General features: G+C 39.2%; 1 protein-coding gene across 1 annotated transcript; it reads right to left on the reverse strand.

Annotated features, from left to right (window-relative positions):
• Positions 1-4,895: 4,895 nt before the first annotated feature.
• LOC111868855 lies at positions 4,896-26,159 on the reverse strand (the record flags this gene model as incomplete). Its single annotated transcript, XM_023859879.1, has 7 exons — positions 4,896-10,401; positions 15,188-15,256; positions 15,885-16,027; positions 17,625-20,420; positions 21,631-21,784; positions 22,779-22,902; positions 26,098-26,159. Coding segments are annotated over 7 exons (6,614 nt in total), but the record flags the coding sequence as incomplete, so codon positions are not given.

Below are 26,159 nucleotides of genomic sequence, written 5' to 3' on the forward strand. Positions count from 1 at the left end.
AAAATGAGAGTAAATAACATGAAAAATCCTAATAGAAAGAGAAATAAGTTTGAAGCCCCAGTATAGTGAGATGTCAAATCAGTAGGCGTAAGAGTGGTGACAGAAAGTGGAGGGAGGGACAGAGAGAGCACACCCCATTGTGTGGTGTGTGCCTGAGTCCATGAGCATGTACGGAGATTTCTGATTCAACAGAAGTTAAGCTGCACTGCCACTGTTCAACAACTTCCAAATTAAATAAAATTAAGCATTTGTAAGACTGGACAGGCATCTAATTAACCTTTAACGGCCGAATGTTATATATTGTAACGTGTTTCGACACTGAGGACGCCGTAGAGATTGTTAATTGGTTTATTCAACAACCTACAAGTACTTATCACACAGTTGCGGGGTTTCACACTTTATAACCCTAATCGCATTAATCTGTTTACACTGTTGCGGGGTTTCACGATTTATAAGCCTATGCGCAAATCAGTTCACTCTGTCTTCAGTAGTCTACACGTATACAGTAGGGGAGCTATGTATCACTGTATCACACACTCACAATTACACACATGTCCGGTTCTTCTTTCCGCGACTGCTGCTATATGTCAACTTGATTCACAGGCTGCTACCTTGAGAACTGTTGATAGCACACTCGCTCGTAGGCTTGCTTGGAACTCGCCAACTGCTACGTTACAACTGACTCTCGCAGGCAGTGCAGCTCTCTTATATAGGGGCTGTGTGGGCCTGTTACGTAGCAACACTGTTACGTCACCGCCTCTTACGTCACCACGCGTTGCGCGTTACGTTACCGTGCGGGGGGGGAGGGGAGCGCTGACTCATCCGCCACGCCACTGTGGCCTAAGTTGCCACATTGCTGCTGGGTAGGGAGGGGTTCTCCGTTGCGCAACGTCACAATATATATATATATATAGTACGACACATGCTCTCTTTGGGAGTGCTGACAGTTTGACCTTGGGTTTGAAACCAAAACAAACGCTCCTAAGGTCATGAAGAATGAAATCGTTTATCATGGCACTGGTTTCAATACTATTTATGTTTAGATATGACTGTTTATGACCTGGTCAGCCAAATATAGCTCAGCTTTGTTTCAAGAACTGATGAGGAAATATTCATCGGTGCTTGCATATGAGTGCTTCCAGAGCCTTCAAGGAAGCGTGCCACATTCAAGGGTTGCTTTTCAATGGTGAATATTATCAGTCAGGAAGTCAGCGTCGGATTGTCTAATATTTCTTTATCAGTTAAAAAGTCAGTGTCAGACTGTCATATAATTCTTTGTATATCACTTTTATTTTGTCTTGGAAGAGGTCTAAATCCCCTGAGCCAGTATTACTTTGTGAGTAAAAAGCATCTTCATCACTGTGACTTTCGGTATCAGTGTCGGACTGGCACTCTTTTCGACTAGTGTTATAATTACTTTGCATCACTATTTTGTATTACTAATACGTGAGTGTGTCGCTTTCTTAATCAACATAATTTATTCGATTCTGCTAGAAAACCCTCTCCCCCAGGATGATTCTTCAATCGCAGAAGGCGAATATCACAGTCAGTGGCATTTCTCCGGGGGAGGCCAAAGTTACTTGGGGCCCAAATGAGTTGATTGGAGGTGAAACATTCACAACACTGGCCAACCAAAGGGAAACAAAGACGTCTTGCATTTCACTATATAAGAAAAGCAGGAGCACACTCTTCCATTGTAAAAAGTGTGATGTTGCTCTGTGTGAAGTGGACTGCTTCGAGAAGTTCCATGTGCATCAGAGTGTGTATCGTACACTGTGAAGAGACGCAGTTCAAACTCTTGTACAGTCTGAACAAAATATTATTGTATATAGTGTGATTATATTTACAATATCACCATGATTCAAGGTTGAAAAAAACAATGGGTAAGGCTTTTGGAATTTCATAACATATATATTAAAGATTACATTTTGCATTTCACGGCAAAATAATCACAGTTAATTTTCGTTGGTAAAAATTGCTCTTTTGTGTACATGTAGAAAATTTTATTGTGTTTCAGGTTGTTTTTAATACCTATTTCTACGTTGCATAGAATGGAAAATATGTATTTTTTTCTGAAAGTTTGCAATGTCAATTAATTAGGGTGATTTAAATATCGGCTGCAGAGGGCTGCCGGCAATTTAGAAGTCCATACGTTAAAGGTTAATAGTGGATAGGCTGCTAAAATGAAATAACAATAAAGGCTGAGCCAAAAAAGCATACTAACAAAGGCTGCATATTGCCTGGCAAAACCCTCCTACACGTGACTATATATATATATATAGAGTGTGACATGTTGCGCAATGGAGGACAACCCCTCCCTACCCAGCAGTGATGCGGCAACTCTGGCCACAGTGACGTGGCGGATGAGTCAGCACTCCGTCCCCACCACTCTTCCCACGGTGACGTAAGACGGCGCGAGTAAACAGCGTTTCTAGGCTATACGCAAACACGGTGACGTGGCACTGGTTCCTACTGTGACAAGGCACTCATTACATAACAGGCAAGCACTGCGGCTATATAAGGGAACCGCACAGCCGCCGGAGTTAGTTAATCCGTGCGTTCTCCATCGCTTTCAACGCAAAGGAATTTCGATATGAGTTGGGATAAGTAACTTAGTCTTAAGTATACGCTGAAGTTGGAGTTTTTTTTTTTTTTTTGGAACCCGCCGCTCTTTCTACAGTCAGAAAGGCTGTAATAATTAATTAGCACACATTACTGGCTCATTAACGTGCGTGAATAGGACGATACTAGCCTTGAAAATTCATATAATCCGGGCATGCTTTAATTTAAAATTTTGGTGGTGCACTGTCGCTATTGGTCTAATGGGCTAGCAGCCGCCAAATATTATTAGGTACCACTATTTTCCAGTTGCTTTTAATTACATGAATAAACAATACATTCCAATACATATATTACAACAGATTGAATTTACAATTTCAATGTTGGCATGTAAAATTGTCTTGAAGGTATTTCAACAAAAGAAACGAGGGAGAGGAATTTTATACAGGAAAGCAGAATATAAATATTATAATTTGCTCATCTTACAAATTAAAAAATTACAAAACCTTTGCGGAAAAGACATAGGTTTTTAAACAGTACAACACCAGTGAATTATTTGTCCATGGTAAAGCAGAACTTCTGTTGTGAAATACAGCATAACCATGAATCATGTATTTCCTATGCAGTTTTCCAGGAAAGGTTTATTATTAAACAAACTCACCTATATGTACACACATTCATATGCAAATATCATAAGATACTGATAAAATGCAGGTTCTTTTAATTTTCTTCAATAACTTGCAAAAGTTACAATTAACATTGCTAGATACTAGGTTTGAACAGTTTCCTATCCTTGTTTTGAGTACTTTAATCTCCATGCTAAGCCACTGTATACTTTGATAACCATGGCACATCTGCCAGTATGGGTGTCATTAGTCAAGTGTGAAAATTCACTAGATGGAAGCTGATATACCAGCAGTGCCTGGAAAAACGGTGCTTCTATAAAACAATTATTTAATACACATGAGAAATTTGTTTTGAAATCTTTTGACCAAATATTTTTATAAATTTTATTTTGTTAAAATCCAGTAGTGAATCCAAGAGCTGTCATTATAATCCTTACAGTACTTTTCTGGCCTTCAAAACTATGCATTTTCATATGGACTGTTTTTTCCCCCCCATGTTCTGGCTGGCAATTTAACCAAGTATGGCTATGAAGAAAGCCGTGAAAACCTCAAATCCTACAAGTATGGCTCTATTCATACAAGTCAGTACATGTGAACAATAAAAAGAAAAACAGATGCCTATTTAAGCAACGGTTGTAATGAATACTCAGTATTCAAGTTGAGAATAATCATTCAATAAATTACATTTTCATGGGGTATGTTTAACTATCACTTGTGACACAGCACACCTGTGTTGTTGTCATTATCGTAACTGTTTTTAATTTTTTAATCAGGCTTCGTTTCACCCTTGTACTTTATTAAGATTAATGGAACAAGTTTTTACCGACAAATAGTCCCCATCAAATTTACTGTGTCCTGTGCTGCTTATTACATAACTTTGAATCAGAGTTCTGAGCTCACTAGTAGGTACAAATGCCCAAATGTAAGCAACGAACATTACGAAAGATTGATTCCACCAACAGAGAACAAATGATCCATGTGATATATATATATATATATATATGTAATAGAATCTTATAAAATTAAGGAAAAGAAGATTAATAATTAAATGACAACATTAATTTTGAAATTAATCTCATTTTGTTTCATTTGATAACATTTATGATGTTATTTATTATTAAATTCCTCATACTTTTGTAACAAGCAATACAATGCACTAAGAATTTGATGATGAATATTTGTTAGCAAGAACATGTTATTCAATTACATTAAACTTCTAGTTTAATGGTTATGTGATGTTATCATTAAAAACAATATATAGTAATAACTATAATTTTGCCTGTGGTTCTGTATGGGTGTGAAACTTGGTCTCTGACATTAAGGGAGGAATATAGACTGACAGTGTTTGAGAACAGGGTGTTGAGGAGAATACGTGAACCGAAGAGAGATGAAGTGACAGGAGGTTGGAGAAAACTGCATAATGAGGAGCTTCATAACTTGTACCTTTCTCCAAGTATAATTAGAATGAACAAGTCAAGGTTGATGAGATGGATATGACATATAGCATGAATGGGGAGAAGAGGAATGCATATAGGATATTGGTGGGAAAGCCAGAAGGAAAGAGACCACTACATAGACCTAGATGTAGGTAGGAGGGTAATATAAAATGAATCTTAGAGGGAAATGGGATGGGGTGGTATAGACTGGATTGATGTGGCTTAGGACAGGGACCAGTTGAGGGCTCTTGTGAACACTGTAATAAACCTTCGTATTCCATAAAATGTTGGGAAATTCTTGAGTAATTGTACAACTGGCAGTTTCTGAAGAAAGGCTCAGCTCCATTCAGTTAGTTATGGTAAGTGAAAGCAATATCATTGGTGTTTCACGTTACAAGCCACAGTTAAATACCCCCCATGTAATGAAATGCAAGAGAATGCTGCAGTATATAAATTACATTTTCTTTAAGCAAATGGTGTCCTGGAGATACAGTGAGAGTATAATAATAATTCCCAACTTTCTTCTATAATTATTCAATGCCATAAATTAGCAGCTCATAAAATACTTTATGTCACTCTCCCTTGATAAACATCCCCCTTAAATACCTGTTCATGAATTTACAGTTACACCAAAATACTATGATATAAATCATTTGTTAAATAAGAATTATGCATTACAATTAAAATTCTTCATACTCTCAAGTAATGCCAGTACTTGGATTATGATGCACCAACAGGAAAGGGGTGATATAATGTTATTATATTTTGCAGTCAGAACTTCAGTTTTGGATGTCACAATGTGTGAGGCTCCTTTTCCTTGAATGTTTTTGGCATATCTTAATGAGCTACTGACTGGTTGTGTGGCTGCATGGTAACATCTCCATTTAATTCAAAGTTTTGCCAAGATGTAAAACAAAAAGGTGACATGCCACAAATGATCATGAAAGACTTTGAAAAATTACTTCATCTGCACAGTACTAACATAAGTGTTCCTGATCATTGTAGTGTATTTAAAGAATAAAACTCTCATCACAGGGAAAATTATGGGTGTTTGAATGTTCCATCCATAAAGAACCCTAACGTATGACATGTTCATGTCTTCTCTGAAGGAATTTTTGTCTGTGTTCATAGGAATGACATCATCAGCAACTATAATTATTACTTAGTGTGAGGAATCTCCACTGACCTAAATCAGAAACTACAAGTTAGATTTGTTTAAAATGCACTTGTTTTCAGGACGAAGGCGACATTCCTCTAATGAGCAAACATATTATTTTTTCAGTTTTTTAACTAGATCAGTCCCAAACACTGTCAAAGGTCTGTTGAAAGATTCATTACTTCTAAGTATCAAGCATATCGAAACCTTAAAGAGAAAGGCTATTTCAAAAACTTCAGTGCACCACAAAAATTCTCCCATATATTTTTCTGCATATAAGAAAATAATATTTAGATCTGTATTCCGTAGGCCCCAATTTAATCCTTTCCTTGCCCTTCTTTCAGACAGTATAATTCAACATACAAAAAGAAATTAGTCCTTATAATTCTACCCACAAACGTGGTATCCAGGTTTTAAATATTTTCAGGATTTATTTGCCATGCAAAGAGAGATTAAAAGTAAACCTTTATACAAGTCAGTACATAGCTACCCTTTGAAAGTAATGGATGTTAATAATTATCTCCATAAATAAGTAAGTTATGTCTACTCTGAATGAATTCCTAAAATTTAATATCCAAGACTAAATTTTGGCATGACGATTTTAAATGTGACACCATTCTCAAAAAAAGCAAGGAAACTGCAAAAAGGTTTAAAAAAGCATCCAAAATAAGGAGATGTGATAGTTTCCTGGTGCTTAATTGGTATACTATCCAAGACAATAATGTTGGCATTTAGGTCTAATGTTCATGTTTTTCAACAAAATATTCATTTATTGTTTTACTTTAATGATTGGTTACATAGGGTAACCTTCCACAATTTTGGTACAATAATTACTGCTTAATTACAAAATGTATTGTACAGCACTATCATTATTAAAAATGTCTCCAGAATAATTTTTGTTAACAGTTCATGATTTTAAATTTTTTTTATGTGTATCTAAAAACTGTAACATTAATCAAACCTGTGCCTAAACTGAAAATGAGCATTGTTATGTCCCTATGAGTGTAGCTCAAATGAAACATTTTTTGGGGACTACTGTTGGTGAAGGAGTAAAGATGGTTTAAAATAGCCTCCATGGGTTCTGAAGCAGGTGTATACAGAGAATAAGACTTCTGTTTTCTTGATGTTCATATCACATAAGTTAAAGCGTATTTTAGAAAAAAGTATTTTCAGCCATGTTAACCAGTACTTTGTTCTAAATCAGCAACATAATAACAGAGTAGCCACTTCATCTGCTACTTTAATGAACTAGTACTTGTGTTCAGTATAAAATTACTATGTACTTAACACTGTCAAATGGAGATGCATGTGGCATCCAACTTCAAAGGAAGGATAATTATTTCTATTCATTACTGTTATCACTCATTTTTTACCTTCAAATTCACACATGTGGGTACAAGAAATTCATTTTCACATTTCTGGGTGTCAGCTTTGAAAGCTGTTCCATTTTCACACATAAACCTGAAGTCCAAAACTTGTCGGCTGTGAAAACCTGCAGAGCAGTAATGAAATATCCTGCAGTCATCTGTATCTGCATGATACCGATGCAGCTCTCTCCCTGTGCATACAAAACCATTGGCAAGCATACCGTCAACAGATATAGAAGGCTGGGAATTTACTGAAGAGAGTGTATATCCTGCATGAAGGGAAGGAGACATGCTTGGTAACACCTCCGTGGTTTCAGCTGAAGGGTGTTTGAATAAACTAGATGGAGTTGTAACTGGGAATGTTAGATCATTTGCTGGAAACACATGTACAGTTGTAGAATTCTGTCCACTTAGTTCAAAATTGTTCCTAATTGCATAATCAATAGAATAATTATCAGCTCTAAAGCGATTTAATATTATATCATCGTTATATATAACCGAAGAATTTACTGTTGGCAAATCATGGTTCTCATACTCTGGTGTGAAAGTGAGCGCTGAATTCTCCATAGCAGGGATTGTAGGCGGTTCGGATGATGATACAGCCTCTGTTGAAACCTGGGATGAATAGAAAGCTCCATTGTTCGGTGATATTAACTTGTCTGTAGGCTTGGCATTACTTTCTGAGCCTCTGGTGAATGGCAGAAGGATTTCAGATTCCAGTCCATGATGAATCCCATATGTACTGTCTCCTTTGTGGGGAACTGTTGATGATGTTTCTTTAGATCTGATCGTCTCTGATGACTGTATATTAGGAACTCTGTTCTGTGGCCTTGTTTCTTGATCATCAATGACTGGATTATCAGCAACGAAGGATGTTGCAAGAGTAGTAGTAGTATTCTCCGCTATATGCATTTGTTGCACATGTGTGGTAGGATTCCTACCAGGCAGAAGTGTGAATCTATGTGATTTCCTTAATTTTCCTTCATCTTGTCTGATATTATGTCCCATGTTGTCTGTGGTACCCCTGTGTTGATTCCTCTTGAGTGTAGGTTTCCTTGAGGTAAGTGTGTTGCTTGACTGGATCGCGGCTGGTGGTGGAATTGGAGTTGAAAAGTGATTCATAATGATATTATGAAGTTTTGGAGGCTTTAATAAGCTAGGGACTGGTGATGGCAGTGGAGTTTGTGAAGAAGAGTCCAGCACTATAGCCTCAGTAAATGTCTGATTCTCAATTCTTGACAGAGGCACCCCGACTAGCGGATATGGGATTACATCTGCATATGAAGTGGTGCTGTAATTAGGAGAAGTACCTTCTTTCTGAGATTCGGCTGTTGTTGCAATAGTTGTGCGATAATCTGGTAATCCAAGAGACGGTGTTGTTTCTTCTAGAGAGACTGCAATTGGATCAACTATTTGTACATTCTGAGTTGATGAATTTAGTTCATGGCTTGTACTAGTTTCTTCTTCTAGAACCATATGTGAAGTTGTGGTTTCCATTCTCAAACTATCAAATGTTTCCTTGGGCAAGTGGGTTGTATGAGAAGCCAAATAAATATCATCACTTCCTTCTTCATCATAGTTGCTCTCATATAACTTTTTATGGTTCTGAACTGCTGCTGTATCTGTAGTCCTTTTGCCCATTTCTTGCATAAGGCTAGGATTTTCATTTGTTTCAAACAGTTCTGAAATTCTACCTGTTTGAATGAAACCTGACTTCTGTGTATCATGGGCAGTAATATCAGTTCCAAAATGCATCTGTTTCTTTGCATTAACTTGGAATGGGGCTGGTGGCGTTACATTTAATTTTTCTAATACTTTCATACTGACTCCAAAATTACTGTTCTCATGAGTACCATTTAAATTTCCTTGTGCTGCCACAGCTGGTCTGTGCTTTTGATGTTTAACTTCTTCTGTATCCAAACAGTGTGCACAGTAATCACTTTGCTTTTCAGAATCTGTTATCTTATGCCCATTAGCTGAAGACAGTTGTTTACTGTTGCTGTTAGCTTCAGTGTAACCTTCATCATAGTAATACTCATATTCATAGTCATCTGAAGTGACATCAACAGAATCTACTTTCGGCACAATTTTTGTTTTTGTTGTCACTTCATCATTTTTAGTTTTATTTGGAATATTTCCTGGTATGTTTGTAGAAAATGTTAAGGTGTCATCCAAACTGTGATTTAAATCGATAATTTTGAAATCATTTGTCTGTACTGTAACAGACTGATTAGAACTTTTTAGATCATGACTGAATTCCGGGTTAGTAGATTCAGCATAATTTCTGATATATTTATTGTTCTCATTTAAGGTAGATTCAGTTTGTTTAATGTTCCTTGGATTAGATGTAGTTGTAATAATTTCATCAACATATTCATACTCATAAATATAATCAGATGTATCTTCTATCTTACCTTCATCAGATTTATTGTGCACAGATAACTCATATGGTTGTACGAGTGGAGTATTTTCTTCTCTTGTTCCCTTAGCTTCATTATGGTGAAACCCAGTGGGAACTAAAGTACCTATAGCATAGGGCAAGAAACTTTCATAATGCTCGGGAGTCCCTGTGTTACTATCGGTATTGCCATTCCCAGCTGAAACTGTGGCTTGCTGCCCGTCCTTTCCTTTTTCCTCTGACTTAAATAAATGTGGTCCTGGTTTGGCATGTCTCTCAGTAGAAACATTATCTTCAACATTAGAAAAGTTGTCGTTAGATTCTTTTGTTTGGTCACTTCCAGGTGACATATCTCTATTTTCTGGTTTTGCTGCATGTGCTTCATAATTATCGTCTACATAGTCATAATAGTCGAATGTTTCTTTCTCAGTTCCACGTTTGAACCTGTAATTCTTATTTACCCCAAGTTTGTGCATAATCTTCTGTTTTGGTGACTCAGTCTGTGTACCTTTCATAATAGCCTGCCGTTTATTCCTGTCTTTGGAACCCTGACCCCTGGTCCCGGTAGTTGCTGTCTTCTTGAAGGAGTGTTCAGGTGCAGAATAAAGTGCACAATCCACTTCCTTCCATGTGTCACAGTTTCCCTCTGGCTGGTTGAACACTGTACCTGGTGGGCAGACAAAGGATGATTCCAAGGTCAGTTGTCCAGAAATAGTACGACAGAGATGAAACACCTGACACTGCGTCTCCACATCAGCGTAAAGTCCATCTTGAGGCTTGTCTTCACAGGTGAATGATGTCTGTGGTAGGTTGTCGATAGTGTAGTGCTGCCGTGGACCCCTGTCAGTTGATGATGCAGCTGAAATATAAAAAATTTGTTACTGACTTACTTTTTGTGTCTGTAGATTAATATCTGGTTTATTTTTGCAAGGTCTAGAAGTGGAAGGAAGGGACCATGGCATAATTTAAGTTACTATCCTGGCACATTACTAGAGGGACTTAGAAAATCCATGAAAACATCCTTTGCATAGTTGATAACCCAACAAATAATCGAACCAGGGTCTCCAAAGCAAATCAGTAGTGTTACTATTTCAGCTGACTTGCTTGGTTCATGTTGCAATGTTCATTATGAACATACTCAAGTCATTTCAGGTCATACAAAATATAGCCTCAGTGGCTTTCAGGTACAGGATCTTTTTTACTTTCTCGTCTATAAAATATGAGAAAGCACTGAGATCGGGAAAAAATTATCATCTTGAGATTCTGATCGATTTACATACACGTATTTTCAGACTTGCTGAACATGAAAGGGTGGTTTTCAGGAATACCATTTGTGTGTGTGTGTCTCCCCCCTCACTAATATCTGAACAGCTGGATGAGTGTTATTCATATTTGGTTTCCAAGAGTTTGTAGGTAATTTTTATGGAATATTTATTTCATGACAGCAGAAAGCTGAACTCCCTCAGGTGTGTATGAAATAATTGACCAACAGTTGTTATACAGGGGATGGACAAAAATATGGGAACATCTTGTGAAATGCATGCCTGAATTGAAGTGTTTATTTTAGCGACGTTTGTAGGTGACGCTGTCTTATCTGCCCAACACCACTACCTGTACAACCTCCGCAATATGTTGCAAGCTTCATTTGTTGTCGAGACAGTGTTCTGTGCAGTTTTTAGTGCATCATGTCAGAGCTAACAGAATTCGAATGCGGGCAAATTGTTGGGGCTCATATGGTGGCTGCTTCCGTAACCAAGGTTTTTGGTGTTTCGCGAGGCACATTATCCAAGATTATGACCTCATACAGGAGGACTGGAAAAACGGCATCCGATAAATACCAGCGTGGACAGAAATGTGTCTTGAGTGATCGAGACAGATGAACATTGCATAGGATTGTGACGAAAAATAAGAAGACTACAGCTGCAAAAGTGGCTGCTGGAATGTCACACTCACAAACCCTGTCAGCACCAAAACAGTATGAAGGGAACTCCACAAGCAGGGTATTTCTGGACGAGCTGTAATTCCAAAGTCACTCATCAGTGATCAAAATGCCACTAAGAAGAGAGTGTGGTGCCGAAGTCATAAAATCTGGGCTATGGAGCAATGGAAGATGGTCGTTTGGTTCCACCTTCACACTGATTCCGACTTCTGGCCGAGTTTACGTCTGGAGAACGCCATCCCAAGCTTACGATCCAGATTGTTTGCTGCCAAGAGTGAAACATGGCTGGGGTTTGATCATGGTATGGGCAGACATATCGTGGTATTCTGTCAGACCCATCATTACTCTGCAAAGTCACGTCACTGCCAACGACTGTGTGACCATTTTGGGCGACCAGGTCCATCCCATGGTGCAAACTTTGTTCCCCAATGGTGATGCCATTTACCAAGATGACAGTGCCCGTGTTCACACAGCTCACATAGTCCAGGACTGGTTTTCTGAGCATGAAAATGAAGTGTCACGTCTGCCAAGTCCCCCACAATCGCCAGATATCAATATTATTGAGCCTTTGTGGTCTGTTTTGGAGAGCAATTAGTGTGCATGCTATCCACATCCATCATTGTTAGCAGAATTTGCCAATGTTTAGCAGGAAGAATGGTACAAGATTCCCTTACAAATCATACAGGACCTCTATTTATCCATTCCAAGGAGACTGCAGGCAGTTCTGCAAGCCTGAGGTTGTCCTACACCATATTAGTTATAGTAATGTGTTTTTTGTTGGGTGTTTCCATATTTTTGTCCATCCCCTGTACAATGTGTGCATGTCCTGATTGGCACAGTCAGCGACCAAGAATTGGCTACCACACAGCAACTGCTTTTATTTTGATGGCAGTTTAGTCAAAGTCAGTGTACACATGGTGGTACATTCATCGTCTTCCCAAACATTTTTTTTTTCAATTCTAGGAGTGTTGTGAGACTGAGTCAACTGGAACTTAAATGGACTTATTACATGAGCCCCTATTAACAGATGAAAAGGTGTATTAATGGAATGATAATTGACAGCAGAAAGACAGAAGAAATTTGGGAAAGCCTGCGCTAATGCCACTGTGTCCAACACAAACCCCACATTGACTTATTCTATGTTTGGCCGCGCCATAGCTCAAGCAGTTAGTTGCTGCCTTCCCACCGCGGCGGCCCGCGTTCAATCCCGTGTCTGGTCAAGTGGGATTTGTGGTGGACAAAGTGGCACTGGGGCAGGTTTTCTCCGAGTACTTCGGTTTCCCCTGCCAATCCTCATTTCACCAGTTGCTCTACAATCACCCTCACCTATCATCTGGGGCTAAGTGGCCTCTGTATTCTAGGGGTAACGTTCCCACCTCATGACTCAAGGTACACGGGTTCAAACCCGGCGGAGATCCTGGAATTTTTAAGGGTGGAAATATTCAGGGAACAAGTCCTCCGGGAGGGACTTTAAGCTGTGGGTCCCGTGTCATAGATTTACAGCATGTAAAAGATCCTCATGTCTCTAGGAGACCTCTGAGCAAAAGTAGGCAAAATGTTTCCCGCCCAAGTAGTTTCCAATGCCTCCAGTAGATGGGGAAGTTGTCGGGTACCAATGCCAATAGAGGGCCGACCTCGCTGGCAGAAAGGAGAGATAGCGGGCACCAGTATCAGTAGGGTATGGCGACAGTAGAAATTAAAAAGGGACGTACAATATACTATTATGTAAGATTTGAGGCTTTCACGGCGGTGACTATGAAGAAAGCAGTTTTCTGGGATTTGGCACCATGTATATGTGGTGTTAACCAACGTTTCGGAAGAACGTATCGNACCCACCCCCTCTATACTGAATAACTGAATCATCTGGGGCTGGTACAATAGGCCAGAAGTGGCCGCAGTATAAGGGACTTAGTCACACCCCACTAGCAATAAAAGAATATTCTATATTTCCATTTTGAGGACAGGAGACCAGCCACTAAGCACTGCTTTTGGTGACATCAGTCATTTTCCACATATAAGACTTAAGTGGGACAAGACAAAGAGAACCATATGATGGGAGGAAACTAGTATCTAAACCACTGACAGCACTGATGTTGTCTCACCATATAACACTGTGGAAGTGTGCAGAACTTTCATTGCTTTCTAACACTAAGATAAGGCTACTGCTGATACAGCAATATATGAGGGTCAGTCAAAAAGTTCCCGGAATGGTGGTATAGCACTCTAATGGTAGGACACATGGCAACGTGTACCTAATCACCTTCAAAGTAGGACCCTTGTGCGCGCACACACTTGCTCCATTGATCCTACCATTGTTGGAAGCAGTGGTGGAAGGCTTCTTTTGGAATCTTCCAGAGCTCAGCCATCACATTCGATTTGATGTCCTCCATGGTTGCGAAACATGTCCCCTTGAAGCCCTTTTCAGAGTAGGGAACAACCAAAACTCACTCAGAGTGAGATCCAGAGAGTATGGTGGTTGAGTGACGCCAGGAATGTTTTTCTTGGCAAGGAATTGCAGCACGACAAGCGATGTGTGGCTCAGTGTGTTATCATGATGCAGAAACCACTGTTCCTTCCACTTGTCACGCCGCTTCCTCCAAACCGCATCACGCAACCTCTGCAAAACTTGCACGTAGAAATGGCCAGTAACAGTACCAACTCCTTGCTCCAACTCCGCAATGGTCATTCTTCGATCACATCGAATCAGCTGTCTTACTTTTCCAGTCATTTTTTTGGTTCTGGATGTTGAAGGTCTCCCACTGCGCTGGTCATCCTCTAACGTCTCCTGCCCATCCTTAAACCGGAAAAACCAGTAGTAAACTGCGGATTTCTTTAGTGCAGTATCACCATAAATTGCTGCAGGGCCAATAGCATCTCTGAAGCAGATTTTCCCAATTTGCACATGAACTCGATGTTTGCAAGCTGTTCGAACGGCAACATTGTGCCGAATGACCAACACTCACATCTAATTCAAACGGAACAGTAATGACACTGCACACTGAAACCTGTCTAGACCTGTTGTGCCTGCGAGCAGACATGATGAGCTTCCCACCACAACAATGTGTGCACTATCTTATCACTCGTTCTCCGCCTGCAGGGGAATTCCCGGAACTTTTTGACCGACCTACGTATACACCACTATACAATATGCAGTTACAAAACGTTTCAAGGCAGTAATGCTGCAGCAAGGAGCTAATGCACCTATAAAAGCTATGTACAAAAATATAAAATAATGTTTGGTGTGATTTCCTGTGGGTAGTTTCCATTGTCTCCATCTGTGTGACAGAACACTGGGGATAATTCAGAGCAGATATTATATTTTCTCAGCCAATAAGATATCTTTAATAAAAAAGTTATGTAGGATATAACACCATGCTGTCTGTTGAAAGTCAAGTGATGTTTTGGAGGAAAATGTCACCTCCATCTTCAAGATGAAGGAATAACCCAAGCAAAAAACCAACAAGAAGCAGGCAGCAAGCAGATATGTGCTTGTGACCTACCTGAAGATGGAAGTGACATATTCATCCAAAAATAAGCTGAATTTCAAAGGACTACATGGCATTGTACACCAGATGATGAATCTCTTCATAACCACTGATGTGAGAGCCTCAGATTCTGCATGTTTAATATCAGCTTTGAGCTTGCATAAACACAATAGTTCCAGCAAATTTGTATCATTACATATACAGTACATGCATTCACCTACCTTTGGGTGCTTCTCGTCTGGTTCGAATCTTGTGCGCTTCAAAGTTGACATTATACTTCGAAATATCATCTGAAAACATTAAACATGAAATAAGATTTAGAAACAAATGGTTAAATCACTGCTAATAAAAAGGAAGTCTGTAGGTCCATAACTAATGAAGGAAAAGTCTACACAAAAGAATGCAGCACATGGAAAAGAAATTTAGTGAGAAATTTATATTTTATACTTATATTTTGTTTCTTATAATGCAGGAAAATTAAACGAAAGAGGTAAATGCTTTCACTCTCAATAATTCTGCTACTGGGTTACCTACCAGCCCAGTTATTTTCACAGTACATGAGTGGTTTTTGGTATTTCACAGCAAGGAAATGACTTGGAAATAATGTACGTGTGTCCATGGAATTGCTAAGCACAGCTACATGCACCATCTGGTAACAGAGGAAAACTAAGTGCTCAAAGTAAAATATCTTGTTTAGTCATGGCATGCTTCTGTCCAATATTGGTTGTGGGTAGTTGTTTGGACAAAGCACTGGTGTACAGTTAACCTTGTGGAGGGGAAGCAAAGGGTTAAGAACTGTTACAAAGAACACTGAGTGTGCTGTGTAAATTGTTAAGTCACACCCACACACCAGTCCTGGGTATTTTAGTCACTGAGCAATGGAGACTGCCCTTTCCATATGACATGCAAAACCATTACCTGGAGATTCCAACTTGAAATGGCTGTTCAGGTAGTACAGTGAGGCTGACAAGTTGCAGTCCACCAAGTCTCTTACTTGACATGTTCGACTTCGCTGATTGAATCTTGTACCAGGTCCACATAAAAATTTATTGTCTGTAATTCTGCAGCAGAGAAGAATATGGCACATCAATACATGTTGGTACATAAGCTCTTGAGGTAAATACAGGCATACCTCAATTTATGAAGGTATTTCATTCCATAAAACTGTCTGCAAGGTGAAAATTCATATATATTCATATATATTGAAAGTGAAATTCCCATTACCTTACATGTAAAAGTGATCAAGCTTCAAAATGTAGGTTCTGTATTGTAGCAAAAATGAAGTTGGTTAAGTGAAAAGTATGTGTAAATTAACATGCTCCGTTATAGTGAAAAATTAGTACATTGAGTGTTTGTAGAACGAGGGGTACTTGTACATGTAAAGTTACATATGCTACCTGACATACAGACATAATTCCAACATCATGATGTCAGTTTATGTTGGAGTAATTTGAATATTTTTTCATTGTCATCGTGTCTGTGACACACAACAGCCTATCTAACTGGCTTTTCTACACTTCAGGAATATAAACCAATAAAAAACACATCAATAAAATCATATTTAATGTATATGAATGTTTCTCAATCTTCCCCATGTGCATCGAACATGTGGTTAAAATAAGTATGACGTGCTCAGTCATGAGCAGTAATCTCAGTATGAGTGGAAATTGTTAAATTTATTGCAATCAGTAAACGTGGGAGAGTGAGTATGAATGTTTGGTGGAAACCAAAAGGGGTGGACACTACTGTCTTAGAAGTGTCTGCCTAATTATAAATAAATAGCATAAATTTCTTAGCTTGCAATAGGCTTCTGACAACACAGGCCTCTCAAAAATTCTCTTCCATTAAGACTGCTCAACCATAAGCTTCGATGTACTTCTTCATTCTTCCGTAAGTGTTACAGACCAGTCTGTCTCATCCTTCTTGGCTTAATCATCCTAAATATTAGTTAAAGCATTCAAATCACGACACTCCTGGTTACATAATTTTTTTTGGTCATTTCCCTTTTTGGTCCTGATATACCCCTTTCCCCTTTGTTCTTTGATCTGGCAATGCAAAGAATTAAAAAATGAGTCAATACATATGACATTTGCAGATCTAGATTTCATATACAATATATTTGCTTTCAAAGGATTGCATGAGGGGCTCATGGGTTCAATTCCTGATGAGGTCATTGGATTTTTCAATTGGCCTAATCCTTCCAGCCGCATTATGGCCCTGGGGTTGACTCAGCCTCTAACAGAAATGAGTACCAAGAACATTCTTAGGGATAAAGGGCAGCCGGTGGGTAGGACTGATAACCTTGCTGCCATCTTTGAACCGATTGTCTAGAAAATGTGGGAACCTCAACATCCCACAACCCTACGGGCCTCCAAGGCCTGTTACAGGGATACTTTTACTTTTTTACTTTACTTCAAAGGACTGCATGATGTGTCTAATCAACCATGACTTATTATTGACAATATAGTGGTTTCTCAAGAAAATGCTTGAGTAGTTAATGTAGTCTAACCTTGGATTATAAACATAATTAAATTAACACTTATGTAACAAATTCAAAGATACAACACCACTAATAATACCATTCTGAAGACTTCAGTATATCTGGTTCTGGACATCTCTACTTACTACGCTTTCAAATAAGTTATACTTTATACTTACCTTCCATGTCTACCCACAGAGCATATGTGGAAGAGTTGGCAATCTGCCTCAAGGTCTGCATAGTAACCTCCAGGAATCTTATCAGCACAACTGAAGTTTGTCTCGGGTAGTGAAGCCAGAGGTTCAGAGGGTGGTTCAGTAGCAACTCCAGATCCCACATCAGAGTCATTGGCTGGCGGTATCATTCCATTGCCATCTAACCTTACTCTATCTTGGCGTGTGCTTGAGACACCAAACTTCCTTCCGCGGCTTCTGATTCTAGATGGGGCCTCTGCATGATGACTGTATGAAGTTCTATCTTCTGTATTTTCAGAATTAGAATGTCTGTGGTCACTTTCTCTACTCGCTGACTTCACAGTATCTATATTATCTCTCAGCTGAGAGGTTAATGAACCCCTTGCCTGATATTCACGAGTTTCATGAACATTGTCAGCAGCCCCCAATCTAGTCCCCTGACTGCTTCTTTGCCTGGAACTTTCTGATTTACTTGCAACTCTTTTTTCGTGATCCAGGTTACTTTGAGAAGGCTGATGGTGCAGTCGTCTATTTTCTCCCCTACTATATGTTCTTGCAATAGAATCGTGTTTTCTAGAATCTTGTAATGTTTCAGGATTTCCTGCATATACGTTGACATTTGGTTTGGGTACTTCATGAGAAGTTTGTATAGATCCTGAAGTAGGTACTATTAAACCAGCCAGTATTGTAGTAGCTTCAACAGATTTTACATTCAGTCTTGAATTGCCCATGAATTGATGCAAACTTTTTGTATGATCAGACAAGCTTGGTATTTGCGAAGAATTATGGGTATCTATGTCTGCTGCAACATTTTGTTTATGAGGCCCTCTGACTCTCACAAAAGTTCTTTTGTGTCCCTGATGACTTTCAGTTCTCAAAGGGGAATCCAATGTGGCGCTTTCTGAATGTTTCTGGGAAAAATTTGGCAAACGAATGTCAGGATGGATACTGGAATATTGTGGTGGCTCTTGGTAGGTTTCTGGTATTACTGTTGAAACTTCATGTGTTGCAGCAACAAAGGGACTGGGTTTTGATAATAAACTACTTTCCTTTGACACTAATTCTTCTGGATTACTTGTCTTTCTAGATTGGGATTCTGCTCTGGTTCGCCCCCGTGAATTACTCTGATGATTTGATTTGCCATCGTGACTCCCAGCTGGACCTCCTGGCCTGTTTCTGTATCTTCCTTCTCCAGTTCTAAATACTTCAGTTGGTAATCCAAACTGTGCTACAGCTTTTCGCCTATACCTTGCAGTATTCTGAGGTTGCTGAAAGACAGTTTGTGACTTTGCATGATATTTCCTAAATGCTTCACGTTTATTTCTAATAATTCCATGTCTAGTTGGGGAAGGAATGTTAAGTGTTGTGGATAGTCTGGAAATTTTTGGCACATCTCTAAAGAATGGGTCCGAAGCAACATCTGCTTCTTGGTATTCATCATATGAATCTGGTGGTGTTGTTTCAGAAAACAGTTGGGCAGGCACTGAGGAATTGATACTAACACTAGATCCCTTTGGAGTGTTTCCAGTACTTGATGTCAATGGTACCACTGGAGAAATATTTCCAGCCTTGCCTGATGGGCCACTTCTTACACTTGAACTGCTTGAAGAGCTGCTAGTGGTTGCTATCACTGCTACTGAAGGAGTTGTAAAGAGCTGATGCCCCTGACGGTTCTTACTCTTTGAATTCAGATGGAATATTAGGGGATTCGGAGAAATTTGAATTGTCTGTGCAAGGAAGCCTCCATTACTGGCAATGCTGGCACGTATTTTTTGAGCTATAGTATTAGGAGGGACTTGATGTGCGTTAGTTTGTGGTGGAAAAGGAGAGTTGTTAGGGGACCGCTGAGTGGTTTGGATAGCTGGTTGCGAATCTATGGCATGAAGAGAGAATGATTCTATGGTAGGAGAATGATATCCAGGAAGACTCTTTGTTGTATAAAGAATTGGAGGTTGTTGGGTTGTTGATGAAAATAAGAATTGATTCCTGTTATCTGTGTTTGAAATTGGTTTAAAGCCATGAAGCTGTTTGTTCTCGTTATCCCTTTGCTGGTTTAATATGAACTGTGTGTTGAGCTGGTGCTTGGAATGAGCATTTTCATCTTTAGCGATATGAGGAGTCTGATGGTAATCATGTCCATAGAGATGGGCTGAATGAGTTAACGGGGACTGAGATTTCTGTGGCTGTTGTCTGTTTGACTGATTCAAGACCAAACCACTCTCCCCTGTGCCATGTACTTTTACATTTTGCTGTGGTATGTTGTGATGTTCTGGACTAACAGGTCGCACCTGACTGCTCACTGTGGTTACAGGAAAATGATGGCTTATGCCACTGTTTATTTGAATTCCAGGATGATGTGTAACTGTATCTTCCTCCTCCTCTTCTTCCTCTTCCTCCTCCCCTTCCTCATCATCTTCATCATATTGGCTAGAATCGTCTCCAAATTTATTTCCATCTTGATTAGTATTGGAAGAAGAAAAGGCATTGTTTATTGCAAGAAAAGCTGCTACTGACGACGGTGTGGTCGAATGGAAGTGCGTTATATGCTGACTAGGCTTAAATGTTGTGGTGGGAACAAATGGATGGGCAGGAATTTTGGGGGTAGTTGTGGAAGCAGGGTGAGGAACAATAGGGGTAGAAATGGGAGGAGGTACAGTAGAAGGTCTAGAAGTGGATGTCTTGTGTTTCAAACCAGGACCATGAGAAGGTGTGTCACTGGCCTCTGTGTTTTGTTCAGATGTTGTTTCTTCATCTTCTTCTTCTTCTTCTTCTTCTGTGAAACTAGAACAAAATCAGAAATTAGTGTATCACATAATGTCAATTAGCCCTCTCTTGTTGTGTTTTGTGCAACACAAAACACAACAAGAAAGAACATATCCCGCCAACTGAAACGCATATGTGCATCGGGAGGACATATATTTTTAATGACATAAGCAACAACAAAACAGAAATTTCCTCATAAAAAATTCTAACACTTGATGATGACCACATTGGTCGAAACTTGCAGTGGTGGAATTTTACACTTTTAAACTTTTGAGGTTACTAAATTGTATAGAACATAGTGTTGCACGTGAGACTGTAACTAACAGACACTAAGTGAAAGTGCAGCAGGAATTAACATATCAGTATAGAAAGTTTTGCTGGACAACACACATTGTGTGTATATTACTTTTCTGTCTTGCATTTTTAATTGAACTTATTGACACTATAAATCATTCAGTAGTATAGATTAAAAACAAAGAAGCAGCTGAAGACTTCTGTCTTCTTAGGTATAATGCCATGTAGTCTGCTGAAAATCAACCAGTGTTTCAGAAGAACACATTGCTTCCATCTTTAGGGTCACAGAAATAGCCAAGAAGATACCAGTGTGAAGCAAATAGCAAGTTCTGCTTGCCACCTGCTTGGCTTATTCTTTGAGCCTGAAGATGGAGGCAACATATTCCCCCGAAATGACTGTTCACTTTCAACGGATCATAAAACGTTATATCCCAGAAGATAGAATTCTTCAGTTTTTCATAACTGTCAATAACTACTACTGTGAGACCCTCAGGTCCTTATAACAACTAGTAGAATAAATGGAGGTCCTGTGAAGAAATTCCCTCATGTGCAGCTTTGTTCTGAAAATGTTTGGCCAGTTTGTCAGGAATCTCACACAAGTGAACGAGATAATAAGTCTGTTTTCAGCCATAAATTGATAGAATTATGAATTTATAGATCATTTTTAAATAGTCCATGAGCCAATTTGTATCCAGTAAGAAAATTCTACAAACAAAAATTGTAGCCATTAATGTGGTAAACATTTTACATTAAAATATTATCTTTTAAAACAGCATGTTTTCAAGTCCATAGTCATCTGTAATGATAAGAGGGAATTCATCAAAATAATATGTGTGTGTGGTAAGATAGCACTCTAACAATATGATTTATACACAATTACCAGTTGCAGAAAGCAGGACATTCAGTATAAAATAGAGGTATGAGTTTTCCTCACCTGAGAGCAGCACCATTTCCATATAGCTCAAGGTTCAGGTCATAGAAGCCCTCAGTTTTACTGCAATCCACTTCATCCACACGTTCACAGACTCTGGTCTCTTGGTCAAACACTGTGCCATTGAGGCACAGAAATTTGATGTCTGTTGTCTCTCCTTCACAACAGGAACACAATGCATAATTATCAACTTTCAGTGGGTTTCTTTCATACTAAATATCTGTGATAAACTTACTACCAGATTAAGATCTATGGGTTTGTGTGTATTAATACAATTATTATGTTTCTGGACAGTATTTATCATCCTGCTTTATTTAAAATGTACATTATTTTGGAGACTGAATTATGTCTCCATTCTCAGGTAGAACTTACTCAGTTGGGCGCAAACTATAAAGCTAGTCCCTATCTCCAGACAACAGCAGCAACACAACTTTGGTTATATAAACCAGGCACAGCATAAACCATTTGTGAGAGTTAAGACAAATATTAAGAACATAAAAAAACTCCACACACATGAAGCAAATTCTCGTTCCAAATTGTTGGTTCAAAAATATCTTCCCTGCCTACTTTGGCATTGAAATCTCCTAACAAAATTTTCATATGATATTTAGGGAATTTATCGAATACACATTCTAGTTGTTCGTAGAACCTATCCATATCACAAATGTTATCCTTTCTTGGAGCATGAACATTCAGAATGATGACATCACACCAGCGACATATTAGTATTATGTATGACATTCTATCACTAACGAACTCTACCCTCTTAACTGCTGATATGATTCTCTTATGTACGAAAAAACCTGTACCTAATTCATGATTTCCATTCCCCTTTCCATAGAAAAATGTATAGTCTCCTGCTGGTGCGACGCCACCTCCATCCCATCTGACCTCCTGCACTCCTGCTAAATCTAACTTATATATTAAGATTTCTTCCGCCACTCCCCTGAGCGAACCTGCGAGAGGAATATCTAGACGAGGATGGAAGCATAATATTAAAATGAATCTTAGGGCAACAGGATGGTGTGTTATGGCCTCACGTGTTTAGTGATCACACAGAATTTTGAGAATAATAAATAATTTAATTTTGGTGGGTTAATGCTTTATCCTGCAGTTTATAGTAAAATTATATGCATCTGATTATCACGTACCTTTCTGTCCAATTGTGCAGACATGAAACATCTGACAGCCCGTCTCAACATCTGCGTAATATCCTCCAATAACTTTACCCTCACAAGAAAAATTGGTGTCTGGCAGGTTATCGAAGTCCAAGTACTAGAAACAGAATCAAAATTATTTTAGTCAGTGAACATTTTTGCATATGACACACACATACAAAGAAAACCCATAGCATCATTTCCATACCTTAAACATAAAACACTGCATTTCATGAGGGTTACATTTCTGTAGAGCATATAACCAACACTTCATGTCTAAACCCATATTTACTGATACCCTCACTCTTGGTTTTAAAGTTTTCGAGCACACTGAAGGCGAATTCGAGCGGACCTGAAGCGGCAGTACTATTCACATAACATCGCCCGAACAATCAGTCAGTGATTATGAATCGTAAAGAAGGATGTGTACTTGGCAGAAAACTATTTTTTGAAATTTCCTCTCACAGAACAGAAGAGAATATTGGACAAATGAACTGCATGAAGAGAAAAGCCAGGGGAATTCAATTTTTCATAAATCGTGCTTGCAACCATCAATATTTTATGACTATTTCAGAGGTCTCATTGCTATAAGCCGGATGGTCGCGGGTTCGATTTCCGATGAGGTCATTTCTTAATCTAAAGCCTATAAATATCGCGCAAAAACTTTCATTTTGCTTTTGCAGATTCACCTAAATGAAGGCAAAGTTATCTGTATTTGTACTTCTCACTGAAGGGGGCACGCGGTAGGGTAGTTAGTTGAGGCACTATGCTACAAGCTGGAAGGTCGCTGGTTCGATTCCCGATTAGGTCATTGGAGTTTTCCAATTGACCTAATCCTTCCAGCCGCACTATGACCCTGGGGTCGACTCAGTCTCTAGCAGAAATGAGTACTGTGAATGTTCCTGGGGGTAAAGGACAGCCGGCGCGTAAGGCTGACAACCTCACCGCCGTCTTTGAGCCGATTGTCTAGAAAATGTGTGGTTCTCGACGTCTCACAACTCTATGGGCCTCCACGGTCTGTTACAGGGATAGCTTTACCTTTACTTCTAACATACTGAAGCAGAATATGTTTTGCTATAAACATTTTTAAGCTTGAAAATATGTATTCTTTTTGACAATTATTAGTATTCATGTATTTCCTATTAACTTTTTAAGGTTTCGGCAAGCAGGGGATCCTGGGATAGCTTAGTCTGTATGGCGACGGGCTATGAGTTGGACGGCCGGGTTTCGATTCCTGGTAGGAGGAAGTGATCTTTATTCTCTCCATAACATCCAGACCGGATCTGGACTCCACTCAGCCTCCTACCCAGTTTATACCGAGGGGTAAAGTGATCGGAGCGCTCACTTCCATCTAGTGCTCAGGTCAAGAATGATGGCGCTGTCCTCCCACTCCCTGACACGCCTTTGTGTCTTAGTTAATTTGGCTCAGGGATAAATTTACTTTTACATTATTCTGGTAACTGTGTCTTGGGTTTCTGTCATTTACTATTCCATCTACACTAGCAGACAACAATGTACGGATGTATTAGGGTCATGTGCAAGAAAACGGATTCCGCTGCAAACGAACCTTTCTTCAGAGAAATTACTGAAGAACAAAGCAGAAGGAGTTGTGTTTTTCTACTAATGTTTATGTGCTGTGTTTTGTTTGAAAATGTTTATGTGTGTTATTTGTCTGTTGTCTTATTGCAGTACCACTGCCACCGGGTGGAAACCCATTTGCAGTTAAATAATAATAATAGAGTTTTTGCTAAATGGAATTTTCATAATTTTTTGATTGTGCTAATGTCGAGCACAATTGTTTGAAAAGCCCGCCTCTACCCAAAATCTCGGGTTCAGAATTTTCATTTACAAGCAGTTGTCTATTGTTTTGCAAGCTACATATGATGCAAAGTTTTAATTTGAGTTGGAAAACAATATGATGGTATGATATAAAAGTAAAAAGTAAAGTTGTCCCTGAGCTTAATTAAGCACGACGCCATGAAGAAGTAGAGGGGGTGGATGTATAGATCCACATTTCCTTGACCTCGGTACTAGCTGGAATTAAGTGGTCAGCTTCGCGCTCCGACCGCATTACCACAGGGAAAGTGCCCCCCGATACCCATTGTATAGGAGTTGGGTGGACCCCCAGACCCGGTCTGGACGATGTGGAGAAGAGAAAATTCTTGACCGTGGCGGAATCGAACTCCGACCCCTCGGTCGTCCAGCCCATGATGGTGTGACATTCATGGCATTAAATTTTATTAATCCATGTGAAATAGAACAAACTGCCAACTGATGAAGTACCTCCACTTCCAGAAACTAATATGAATTTCCTCGTGCGTTACTAAGTAATGATACCTGTCCCTTAAGGACATATTCGATGAAGCCTTAATAAAAAGATACAGAATGATTCTGAATTATTGTCGGGGTTTCCGTGGCCAGAAATTTTCGAACAGGAACAAATAAAACAACTGACGGAATATGAAAGTGTGACTTAGTAAGTTTTATTATTTTTAGAATCAATACTGCTGAATGCTAGAGAACTTCAAAATGCGCGCCTTTCGTGGCACGAAAGGCTTGAAAATTATAGGCCACGGAAACCCCGACAACAATTTAGAATCACTCTGTATTAAGAGAGAGAGACGCGTAACTACACGCCCTCATGAGCACGGAGAACAGTGGAATGTGTCTTCGGCATAAGCACAACGAAATGGAGGTTCCTCAGTAAGTGCACTAGATAAAGCTAATTGACCTTCAAAATGTACAGGCATGTTATACAGTATTAGTATTGACAAAGAAGGAATTCATGATTCGCGTATCACAATCTCGGGTGTTCCAAATCAAGATCAGAAAACAGGCCAGTTCAAGGGACATACAACATCAGAAATCTTTTAAAAACTATTTCAACAATGAAGGTAGCTTTTCAGCTGTTCATTTTTCCATAATTACTCGTATTATGACAATAAGTTGACATTTTAAATCGTTTCCAATCTTGTCCCACAATTTCCTGCTGATTTTCCGATTGCGATGATGTCTACTTTTTAGTGCCAACAAAACCCTTTCTTTAAAGACACAATTTATCATTTCTTCATCAGCTCCGGTCTAGAAAGCCGAAATTAACGGCCGTGGGGATTCGTTTCGCTGACCACGCCACATCCTCTATCCGTAAAAGTTGGCACTAAACTTCGCCGACAAGCAGCGGTCGCTCGGTCGGAATAGTTCGCTTGCGGACTAAAGTCACGGAGTTCTTTTTCGTTTTTTTTGTACATCTGCGAAGAATGAAATAATATTTTTCTGCTTGACACATGGAGCGTTACAACAAACATCGACTTACCCCTGGGACCACAGCTGGTGAGCAATGGAAGACATGTTGCACGTGAAATATGAACAGGAGTG

This window comes from Cryptotermes secundus, unplaced genomic scaffold, assembly GCF_002891405.2.
Source record: "Cryptotermes secundus unplaced genomic scaffold, Csec_1.0 scaffold500, whole genome shotgun sequence".
Lineage (NCBI taxonomy): Eukaryota > Metazoa > Arthropoda > Insecta > Blattodea > Kalotermitidae > Cryptotermes > Cryptotermes secundus.